General features: G+C 36.4%; 1 protein-coding gene across 3 annotated transcripts in view; it reads right to left on the bottom strand.

Moving 5' to 3' along the window:
* Window positions 1-364: 364 nt before the first annotated feature.
* UBN2 (ubinuclein 2) overlaps window positions 365-12865 on the bottom strand; it is a 68094-nt gene continuing 55593 nt past the window's right edge. For all 3 annotated transcript variants that reach the window (XM_072762910.1, XM_072762911.1, XM_025982235.2), the window contains 3 exons: window positions 8018-8249; window positions 7497-7586; window positions 365-4663 (listed from right to left, as the gene is read on the bottom strand). In XM_072762910.1, the coding sequence (XP_072619011.1) occupies window positions 4614-4663; window positions 7497-7586; window positions 8018-8249 (372 nt within the window). In that variant the 3' untranslated portion in view covers window positions 365-4613. The remainder of the gene's footprint in view (window positions 4664-7496; window positions 7587-8017; window positions 8250-12865) is intronic.

Raw genomic sequence — 12865 nt, forward strand, 5'->3', positions numbered from 1 at the left:
CAATCTACCCATTTCAATTGACTAAAAGCAATGGAATAAACAAGCCAGAAGTTTTGCAAACACTGACAGGGATGTGTCTGAAAAGGATGCAATGGTACAGCAGCTACTAGTTATTTATATATATATATATATTACATATATATACACATATATATGTATGTATCTTACACATATATCCTTATACATATAAAGAAAAGGAAGAGTATTACAGCATGACATGACATTGGCAAGTTTGAGATTCTTCCTCCTGAATCCCCTGACTTATTAGCCTGTACTTTAGGATATCTGAGAACACTTTCAAGAGGGGGGAAAAAGAAAGAAAAAAAAAGGCACTTAACAAAGACAAAGGCCTGAATTGAGCATGTTTTAGAGGAGTAATATAAGCATTTTACCAGAGCTAAGAAATGATTTACAGAGAGTTAAACTTTTCCCCTTCAATTTTATAAAATAAAATTGCATAACATGTTTGTCATCAGTCATTTACCCACGACTGGATTTTTCTTCTGCTTCATTACAAAAGCAAAAAACAAAACAAAACCATCATACATGCACAATAGAAAGTAAAAGTGCCCCTTTTGAGAACATATGGTTAGCAGAATCTATAATGCTGAAGCACAAGGGAAAGTTCTCAAGTTTGGCCTGATTATAGATTTTTCTCATTCTGCTATTTCTAATTTAAAACAAAGAGAAACAAAACGTCAACAACAACAACAAAAAAAAGCCAACACAAATTCAAAACCTACGTGATAATAAAAAGAATACAGGGACCAGTGTGCTTTTATGGTACACTCCTAAAATAAAGTATCCTAACTCTATACATGGATGGGTCAAGTTATATGACAAAACCTCCTAAAGAACTGTAAATTAGATTATAATCGACCAATACAGGCAAAGTTCATTGTACAAGTGTAGCAGCAAGTATGATAGACAACTGGAGTTCTAGGAGACGGTCCCAAGGGACAGAGAGTTCTCACAATCAATGGCAGTTTGAATAACAGTAGAGTTTCCATCTCAGAAACTGTCGTGAACCAAGTAGAGGCGGGAAGGGGTGTGGTAAGGGCAACCGGAGAAGAAAGACTAGAAGGGCCTGCCCTTTCCAAACCTGGGTAGTAAACAATTTAGATCTGCTTTGGGGAAAAAAAAAAAAAAAAAAAAAAGATCCTGGGTTAAAAATCTTTTCCAGTAAGTTGTTTTCAGACAGGTGTCAAACCCACAGTATCCAAACATGTATCTGCCCGGTTTTTTCCTCCTACCTCAGTGATGCAATAAACCCTATTCAACTTCTGTGATATTAAAAAATATATATAATTTGGGCTAACACCATCCATCAAAGGGGTGGTAGGCATAAAAGAATGTAGGAACACAATCTCTGATTTCCTCAGATTAACTTCACTTCTTTTTCCCAGTTTTCTTCAGGTTATTTTTAAACCATAATTTCTTTTACCCTCTGATCTCAGAAGCAGATGAGAAAGAATTACAATTGAGTTATAGTGGAATTATTGCTTGCATTGATTTTGGAGGCTCTGAATGAGCTTGACACTTTGCTCCCAAACAGTCTCCAACTGAGGCTCAGCACTGCTGTCTCTGAAGACAACTCTGCTGACCGTTATTGCTTGTGAATACTGAGGATTAACTTGTATGTACAGTAACAGCTTATACATCACTGAAGGCAATTTAAATACAAGACAATTGAAAACAAACAGCTTAATTTTCCTGAATCAAGAATCCCGCTGAGTGGGACATAATTAAGTGTGCTGATTATTTTTGCATTGGGATGTTGCTAATGCTCTTCAGAAATACACATTGCTCTATATCCTTTCCGATTACTCACCATTTTAAAAAATAACATAATTTGACTTTTTAAGTGCAAAAATACAGTATGAGTCACAAGTCTCTGTGCTAAAAAATAACCAATTTATATGTTTGTATTTAGTAAGAAAAACTGTAAAGACAGGTGCCCATAAAGTATGGACACCATTTTCAATGTTATGATCTAGAAAAGAAATAGTTCTGTATTTACATGTAGGAGCTCTCTGATCAATACTTATCTATTAAGAAATATAAGGATGCTTGTTTCATTTGTACAACATAAAAGCGTAGTCTTGATTGAAACGGATGTAAGTTAGTGAAAATGTGGTATAGGGCTGAGGGAGGGATATGGCGTCCTCACGGAATCAAGACAGAAGAGAAGAGAATATCATCTCCATTTATATGGACTTCTCTGACCAAGGGCCTTCAGATATTTTTACTGGTTAGTTATAAAATAATACTTGGGGGAAGAATTGATAATCCTGTTCTTCTCTAATGGAGACAAAAGAATCATCAGGAATCTTTATGTGGCATGATTCAGAACTGATGGACTTAAGAAATTGAAATTATTCCCTGACTTAAACTAGTAATGGATTTGTATACAGGAATAAATCTGTGTATACCTGCAAACAGATGAATGCACGCACAACTATCAGCAGGAAGAGAGATTAACACGCACTCTGACTCTCGTGGTGTGGGAAGTGACACCAAGGCTAGCTTCCCAAAGGAAAATTCCTGTATAGTATTAGTATTAGCAAAGATGACTTTCTCCAATTTAGGTAAAAGCAACAGGAATACTACATTAGAGTAACTCAAGAATTGGGTAAGTTTCGCTAATTAAATAAACCAAATAACCTTTAATCAAACATATTCAATTCAAGTCAAATCTCTCGGGAACATCCCAATATCCTTCCAAAATATCTACTGGGGTTGACACAACATTCTTATTTGTAAACTAAATTCTTAGAGGCAAGTAATTACATCGATTCTTCTGAAATAATCCTTTCCCCTTACTGTAACAAGTTCTTGGAACTAAAGTTTTCAGTTACTTATTAACTTTTTGCTATGAAGCAAGCCAATGTGACTTTGAAGTCAAAATACAAGTGATACAAATCTGAACAGATCTGTGGTAACTTATTCAGTCCTAATGGCTATTTGGGACTTTTGCTTATAAAAGGAAAAAAGGGCCACTTATTTAATATACTTATTTGAATAAATTTATAAACTTGTAAGGAAAACATGTGATCTTGCTACTACCAATCTGACACTGTTTTCTAGGTTATTTTTTTGTTATAAATGGATCAAGCTTACACCAATCTTGGCTACAGTTTGAAAACATTCAGAAGCCTAAATAGGGAGGAAAAAAAAGAGAGATTGCCAGAGACAAGATAAATGATGAGGCAAAACAAAAACAAATCAAATGTATCCAAAAAGAACCATAAATTTCTCCCTTAACATCCTTTGTTGCAGATGTATTTGCATAAGGAAGCTATAATAATAACTAAGCAGTCTTATTATTATCTGCAGGTTTACTCACATATCAATATTCTCAGTAAATATTAATAAAGCTTTAAGATCCCAAATGCTCCAAATCAAATTCACTACACTGGATACAGGGAGTAAAAATACATTGTGATTGTTATAAAAAATAATCCCGTGTACACATAATGATCCTAATGTAATTCCTCCCTTTAAAATACTATCTTAAAAATTCCAAAAATATATATATGCCATTTGAATGACCAATGTAGAAGCATGTGCAGTACACACTTATACCTGTCTATATCAGTAATTAAGAATCACCTGAAGTACCACTAGCTAAAAGACCAGGAGAAGTTGTGAACCAAGGGGAAGCTGGGGAAATTTACAGTTCAGAGTGGTAGGCCTGCAAGGGCTAAGAGCACCAAAGTTGCAGCCCTACGTCAAAGATCCCCACTTCTGAAGAGAAAAATGTGAACACAGCCACATTTAACATCAAGAATGGAAATAAGAATCAGTCAATACCAGATGCACAAATCACCTGAAGAAGAGTTAGGTACCTGCTTCTGAATGGAAGATGAAATGGACCCTTTTACAAAAAGGGGACATCGAAGTTTCATCTGTTAAGAGCAACAGGCTAAATTTCTTGACTTTTAAAAATCTCGATGATTTAATAATATATATCACTGTGCTAAAATAACTTTCCTGAAGCATCTTTAGTCCACTGATTTACATGGGAAATTGCTACACACTGGAGAAGATTCAAGTTTGTTCAGGACTTGTGAGGGTACAATATTTACTCAGCTACTGTCTGTATCAGACACAGGGTCATTAATTTTTTTGTGTGGCAAATTTGCTGCATAGTCCACTCAAATAGACATGATTGTTACTCCTGACAAACTGGCCTAATTCCAGATATATTGCCTTTTATTATGCAATTATGTCTACAAGTGTTCAAATCCAACCCCCAGGATGGATGGAGTATACCCAAATCCTCAGATTCCTTCTTCCTTCCCCGGGGAAAAATCAAATTTGTACTTCTGTGGGTTTGACAACTGAGTCTCTTTCAAGTCAGTTAATATGGTAACTTGTCTTTCTTTAGAGGAGACCAAAGGTCACTAACTTTGCACGAAAGCATTTCTTCCTCCTGCATCTGGCTTTACTCAAGTCATGTTTTCTTTCCTTTTTTCCTCCTCACCACAGTGCTTGGGACGAGAGAATGTAAACATCGACAGAACAGCAGCCCTATGACCACATGAGGACTTTCCCATCAGGTAGATTCCATCAGCCAGCTGAGTGTCTCATCTCCATCGCTTGCTGGGAAGTCACTGAGATTTCCGTGGTAATTTAGTGTCCCCTTTACTTTGGCCTCCATCTGAGAAGAGAGATGTTTAATTGGCATGGGTTAGCATGTTACAAAAAAACAATAGATAAAAATAAGGAGAACAATTAACTCTTAATTTCCATGTGAATGACATTACTAAAAAGACAACCTTTAATATCTTACATGGTATAGCACATTATAGAAGCTAAGAAACCTAAGGAAATAAATGAACTCAACAAAAATGATCCTTTTATCTCAAGTGACTATGATTTAATTGGTTTCAGTTGAAATGCTATTTTTTTTTTAAGATTTTATTTATTTATTCATGAAAGACACACGGAAACAGAGAGGCAGAGACACAGGCAGAGGGAGAAGCAGGCTCCACGCAGGGAGCCCGATGTGGGACTTCATCCCGGGGCCTCAGGATCACACCCTGGGCCAAAGCCAGGCACCAAACCGCTGGGCCACCGGGGCTGCCCCCTACCATATCTTTTGATTCCTTTAGAAGACAAGGTCAATTTCATTTTCTTGCAAGTGAAATTAAATTTCTTGCCATGACACAGCATTTGATAGTTAATTCTCAATTACTTATGTAAATGAATGGGATATACTAGTAAGTGAAAAATCCAGCTGAGACTTTGTTTTGGTCCTAACCTGGCAAAAGTTGTGATAGGAAAAGTCTGCTACTGGAAACAATGGCTTCTAGGTTTACACATGGCTTTTTAACTTTTGTTGGGAAAATGTTGGTTATTCTATTTAAACTGGGCAAGAGTAGGACCCAGTGACCTTGAGAGCTAACAAAATGTAGAGGAAGTTTAATAGGTTATTGCCTAATTTGCAAGGAAAATGAGCCTTAATCTCCTAGGCCTGAGAGAAAAAGTCAGGTGAGGAATGAATGGTAGAGACACACAAGTGAAAGTATCAAATTACGGTACTAGAAGATCAATCCTATGGCTGGAAAGGACCATGTCACACTGCTAGGCTCATTTATGTGATATCTAAATTACTCCAGTAAAACCTGAAAAAATAAAAAACAAAAAACCAAACTGGCTCTAGTGAAGAAAAGATAGATCAGTGAAACAGGATTGTTTCAAAAGCTGTATAAATAGGACACTATTAAAATAACTCTGGTGACAACATCTGAGGAATTGGTTTTTCCATTTACAAGGAGACATTATGTACTTGTGTTTGTAGAGACAATTATTTGACCTGAGGTATGACTAAATTCTATCATAAAATGGCTAGGACTGTGCTCAAAGAGGCAGGGGTAAATTAGCAAAATAAAATACTCCTATTAACTGGACTATGATTCCTTAGACAGAGGTTTGGCCCAAGGGCCAAATGTGGCCCACCATCTGGTACAAGTTTTATTGGTACCCAGCTACACTTATGTTAACATTATTTGTCTATGTTTTTGCACTACAGTGGCAGGGTTGAGTAGCTGTGATAGAGACTAACACAAAAGCTGAAAATACTTACTATTTAGGCCTTTATAGAAACTTATATTTTACGTAAAGTGACTATATAAAAGTTACATTCATTCTTTGGAGGGCTGAGTCTGGGGCAGCTTACCACTTAGGTTTTTTAACAGGATTAATTATATAACCTGCTGCCTTGTGATTGCCACATAGCTCCCATTTCTAAATGTGGTCAACTGTAAACTTGTTCAAGATCATTTTTTTTAAAAAAGATTTTATTTATTTATTTATTCATGAGAGACACAGAGAAAGAGAGAGAGGCAGAGACACAGGCAGGGGGAGAAGCAGGCTCCATGCAGGGAGCCCGACATGGGACTTGATCCTGGGACTCCAGGATCATGCCCCGGGCCAAAGACAGGAGCCAAACCACTGAGCCATCCAGGCATCCCTCAAGATTATTTTAAATGCAGGGACCGAGAAGAATAGCAAAGCCCCATCCAACCACTAAAGTTCAGAGAACAGCTGAACAATTTTCTGTCCAAAAGATCCTGACAATGGTCTTCAAGAATAGTATGGACAGCCTACCGAGGTCAAGTGCTGATGGAAGCAAGAACCTGGATGCCAATACGTGATGTGCAGTGTCCACTATCTAATTTCAGATTTCAGGGTGATCTAGTTGGCCTGCAAGTATCTCATGCATACAGTTTGGATCATATAGACTGAATCATTGCTAAAAAGGCAGAAGAGTGTAATGGTTAAGAATACAGCCTACAGGGACGCCTGGGTGGCTCAGTGGTTGAGTGTCTGCCTTTGGCCCAGGGCGTGGTCCTGGGGTTCTGGGATCAAGTCCTGCGTTGGGCTTCCCGTGGGGAGCCTGCTTCTCCCTTTGCCTGTGTCTCTGTCTCTCTCGCTGTGTCTCTTACGGATAAATAAATAAAATCTTAAAAAAAAAAAAATAATAATACAGCCTACCAAGTCAGACTTCCCAGATTTGGATCTCGGCTCACTTCCTAGGATTATCATCTTGGGCAAGTTGCTTATCTCAAAATTCAGTTTCCTGATCTATAAAAATGGGGATCGTCATTAGCTCACTCACAGGCCTGTTGTAAGGACTGAATTAGCTAATACATATAAGTAGTCACAAAACTATCTGGCACTTAGTAAACCTGCAATACATGTGAACCATTACAATGGGATTTCTGTACACTGTTTTATGAAATCCTCTTGTCATCATTTCAATATAACAAATACATGTTTTCAGAAAGGCTTTTTTTTCGCATGTAACAAAAGATCTCATTTACTTATTTCCTTTTTCTTACAAGGAATTTGTTGCTAATGAAGATTCAGTCATACGAAAATGTTTTTTCCAACCTTTGTCATCCCTTTCACTTTTCAGAAAAGACTTATAATCCAATCTATAAATCTACATAAATATTAAAAGATGAAAACATAGGTGGCTTTCTTACCATTGAATGTTTGCTGTAAGTGTGTAGGCAGAGGTGAGTGGGAAAGTGTTGCTGCATGCTGAACTCCTGGCTGTAAACCCTTTAGTAAATCTGAGAGGAAAAAAAGACTTGTCAGTAATCTTCTTCAACCTAGGATTTAAGCTCTCTTAGATCAAAAATAAAATAGTTTAATTTATCTAATATAAGTACAGCCCCTGATTTCAAAGTCCTTCTTAAACTGGAGCACATACATTAAAAAATTTCTCTATAAAAATGGATGTGTATGCAAATAACCCAGCAAATCTGACTTCCTTATTATTAATTTCATTGATAGAAATGTAGTATAGTTTATTTAAGAATTACAGGTAAAAACTGATTCTAAAATGACTTACTATATTTAAATGAAATAAACTATTTCTTAAAAAAAATTTTTTTTGTAACCTTCCCTAGCTCCAAATGGACGTCTCTCAAAGAGTATAAACTCATGGGGTTTCCTGTTCTGTCAAACTAGGTAGCTAAATAGCTGAGAGAGCCGTACTTACTCTGAGTTAGGCTATGGTGGAAAGCGGCTGAGGTAGATCCCGAGGTGGTTGTCACTCCAGCTGTGTCCGTTCCAAAGCCAAGTAGCTCCAAGGGAAACTGGAAGGGCATGGTCACTGGAACAAGGCCACCCAGCATCCCAAAAGGAGTCACATTTTGATTTGTTACAGACAAAGGTGATGTCATGAGAGTCAGAGGTGAGGCATTAGCCAATAATGATGCTCCTGCTGTGGACTGCAGAAACCAGGGGTCAAAATAAATAAGAAATCAAATCTTTAACCTGAATTGATTTATTTTATTTAATATTCTCATGGGTGCAAGACTGTGTCCAATATCCACTTTAACAGAAATGTTATGAGACAGAAAATTAAGACTGAGGTGAAAATGTATTTCTAAGAGCTATATTGGTTTTGGAAATAATTCTCTACTCAGCTCTTCATCACCACGTTAAACTCCTTAACTTAATTTGATGCCTATATTAACACTTATTCACTCTTTCCTCACCTCAGAATTCCACTTTTCCACTTTTGCTCCTGGCCTCTCTATCTGAGCTACTGGTCATTAATTCCATGTGATTTCAATTTGGTCTTTGAAAATGCTTGGTAATTTCATTGCTTTATCATCTTTCCCGACACAATCCCTGTGGTTACTGTTCCAGACTAGGACCCTCTGAGAGCTCGTAATACAGTATCCTCTGGTTCCATCAGAACGTCTTAAGGAACTGAAGCCTTCCTGAATGGTCGGTCTTCCTCTTCCTTCATTAGCCTCACCTGCCTCTTCTCCAAAACTAACCATCTTACCTATGCCATGAATCCCACCTATGCCGAACTTGCTGGTCCAAATATCCAGTATTATACCTTTTTCCAAGTTTCCTCTTTTCCTCTGCCTTGTCATATACAGAGATCTCATCTCTTTTTTTTTCCTTACAACTACAGGTATTAAAAAACAACAACAACAACAACAACAACAACAACAACAACTACAGGTATTCCTGGCTCTTCCTCAACTCCTAGAAACAACCTTATTTGTATTCGTTTGTTAATCAAATTTACTAAATGATACCCCTCATTTCCCCATTATCTAATTTCTCCTTAACCTCTGAAAGCTGGTTTCCATTTTCATTACTTTTCTGAACTTGTTAAGACTCCTTAAGGCAAAAAGTGTTTTAACACTTTTAGTGTTAAAAATGTTTTAACTATCTGGGCTTTGATGCCCTGTGTATGAAAAATACATTTATTTTTTATTTTTTATTTTTTTTGAAAAATACATTTAAATCAGAAATATGCTAACATTAATTAGCTTTCTCTGAGAAATTACTTACACTTCATTAAGCTAATTTAATCCTTTGAACAATTTTCTATTCAGCAATAATCTTTTCCCATTTTGACTTTTTTTTTCCATTTTGACTTTCTCTACACGTACTTATCAACAAATGTTACAATAAAATTGTCTTAGTATCAGATATCACCTATGATAGTTTCTGCAACTGTGAATTTCCTTTTGTAGTCTTTACCAATTCTAAGTTTCCCTGGCCAAAAATTTTACATTTCTAAATTTAGTAAATAAAACTGAATTCTTTGAGTATTTTTTAGTAACCAATGTTAACTATTACCAGGTTTCTTGTGTGTGCTCACTCCTCTTCTAGTAGTACACATTATTAATAAAGGGTCTGATAATTTTATTTCTTAGTTAATATATGAGAAAAATGTTAATTGATCTCATATATGCCACAGTACATACATTTATACATCTAAGAGTCCATCCCACTGCTAAACGAAAAAGGGAAGACTATCCTTCAGAAGGCTTCCAATTTGGTTTTCCACTCTTTCTCCAAAAGCCTTCCCTTTCCTTATCTCCTTTGTAGCTTTCAAATTTATATCCCCATCTCAGTTTCAATCCTGTAAATCCAAAAGCTCAGGGAGGAATGTCACTTGGATATGGAACACTCATCAACAACTGAACTCATCAGCTCCTGCAATCATGTGACCCCCACCCTATATGTCCACTGCTATCATTAATAGTCTCATTCTTTCCCAACACCTGGGCTTGAAACCTTAGTTTTAGGCATCATTTAAAAAACAAAACAAAACAAAAAAAACGAGATGAACTAACTCACTGTCAACACGCCCATTCTTTTTTTTTTTTTTTTTTCCATTTTTTTTCTTTAATCCAGTTTCTCTAACACTTAAATACAAATCTTCATCACCTTATGCTTGGATTTGGCTACTTATTTTCTAATCTTTCCCTTACTGGGTCAACCACGATATACAAAATGGATACACTGGAAAGAATTACTAAGTTAGAAATAAGGATATTTTGAAGCAATTTGGATAGAAGAGATCCCACATCGATTTAAGAATTAAAAAGTTTTCTTTTGATCACAATTCTCTTGTAACCTCAGGATAATATGGGGCACAACTCCAAAACCATGTGCCCCAAGTGGAGCCCCCTAGAGAGGAACATTAAATACTGCTAATAAGAACTCAAGCTTTTCTGGAGGAGGTTAACAGAAGTATTAAAATAGCTGGAAAATGTAAATTAAGGCAATTCCCCAAATTAAGTAATTGAGCAATTAAAAAAGGTATGCGTAACTGCGTAACATTTTGTACTTTCAAAAAACCTTCATATCCACTTTTGTTTATAAAACTAAAATGAAACATCAGACTAAATGTTACATGGCATTTATAAATTTCTCCTATAAGATGGAGATCTTTCAAAATCAGGTATCCTACTGTTGATATCATTTGGAAGCATACAGGAAAAGTTATCAACGTAAAATGGGCACACAGTTCAGGGTAATGCTCCATAATAAAAAATACTTTCACGTCCTCTGTATCTCATTTCCAGGGAAAAATATGAAGGAAAACCATGCTCTTCTTGTGGTGGGCATTTATTATGTGTGTGTATATATATATATATATATATATATATATATTAGAGAGAGAGAGAGAGAGAGGGGGAGAGAATTTTTTTAACCACGTTTTATTTTGCTGAGTGCATCTGCCCTCCATTCTCCACAACCAGAGTGATATTCTGAAATATAAATCAAACCATACCACTCCTGTTGAAGACCCTCCAATGGTGTCCCACTGCACAACAGATTAAAACCCCAAGTTCTTATCATGGTCTTGCAAGGTCCTTCATCACATAGTTCTGGTTGATGTAAGACCTCATCAGCTATCCATCTCTCTCTAGTCCAGCCATGCATACCTACACATCAGGCTCCTTCTGATCTCAGTGTCTTCACACGTACCATCCCTCTAGCCTGGACTGTGTGTTCCCTCCTATCTCCAAATGACTGGCCTGCTTATTCTATTCTCAGCTCAAATGTTATCTCCTGAAAGAGGCTGTCCCTAACTCCCTTGTCTACGTTAGCAACATCGCACCTTATTATTGTTCTAATTTTTCATAGCACTTTATTCTTTAAACATTTGTATTTCTCTACCCGAATATATGCTCCATGAGAGGAGAAATTTGAGTATGGTGTTCACCCTATCTTCCCAGCACCTAGAAGAGTGCCTGGCACATATTAAACACTTCAAAACATTTGCTTAAAGAGTGAATTATTTTGGGAATTATAAAGTGGCAAAGACAGAATTCTTAGAAAATCAGTAAGTCAAAGGGGAAGAAAGAAGAGGAAAGCCTTGAACAGGAAATTGTTAAATAGAAAGCAGGTGGAGGTAATAATCTGAACCCAGAAAGATTTTAACTTGTTAAACTCAGGACCTGTCCTTTTCACTCTGCAAATGAACAGATCGCTCTTTCAGACAGGAGTTGAATGTTTTGCAGACACAGACAGGGAATCTCCTTTTAGTGTTAGAGCTAGAGAGACAGGATCTAGAGGCTACATTAAAAAAACAAAAAACAAACACATAAACCAAAAAACCCACAAACCACAGGTTCTCCCAAAGTCACAATCTTATTCAATTACTGACCTTTTCTTCAGCCAAACCAATAAGATAGAATAAAAAGGATCAAATCTAAAGGCAGGAAAATTAAGGCCTTAAAATCATAAAGTCATTTTGGAAAGGATGAAAACCAGAAGAAAGCATTTACTTTAGGGAAACACAAATTTTGCCATGTAGGTTCTCCACTGACAAATGAATTGTTATGCCAAATATCTAGGTTCTCCTGGGGTAAAAGATCAAATACAAGAAGGATGTGGGCAATGGTGGGACAGGGATAGAACTGAGACTTTGGAGATGACAAAGGATGGAGAGACATTTAACCTTAAATTCAAAGTGAAGGGGCGGCGGGGGGTGGGGCAATTTTTCTTTAGGACAAAAGCCAAAAACTTAAAATAAAAAAGCAAATGAAACCATAATTTACAATTTAGCTCAACAGAGACAATATTTTAGTCACAGATTTAAGCAAAAGTTGTAATTTTACTTTTTCAGGAGAATGGCAAAGGCATAAACAGAGCTAAAAGCCTTATCATGACAAGAAGTTAAGAGAATAAATTGTCTTCCATTCATTCTTAATATTTAAAAACACAGAAAAAGCTAAGAGAATTAAAAGTAACTGATACTAGGAAAGAGGACCCATGTGGCAGGAAACTGGCATTCTCTTTACTCAAATTGAAGATTAATGTCAAAAACAGTCAACATTTTAATAAAGGTAATACACAAAGAGGAATGTGGACTACCTTCCAGACCTTAGTTATAACTTAGATTTTAACATACAATCCCTGATCAGTAGGGTTTTTTGTTTTATTTCTGATAAAAAACTAAGCAGATAAAACATCAGTGAGTCCCAGATTTCACCTACTAAAGGTATCATTTAATTGAATTTTGTGGTAGATTAGAATTCTGGAATAAATTCATTCATTACTAAGCCTACAGTCATGGCAG

This window comes from Vulpes vulpes, chromosome 7 (assembly GCF_048418805.1).
Source record: "Vulpes vulpes isolate BD-2025 chromosome 7, VulVul3, whole genome shotgun sequence".
Lineage (NCBI taxonomy): Eukaryota > Metazoa > Chordata > Mammalia > Carnivora > Canidae > Vulpes > Vulpes vulpes.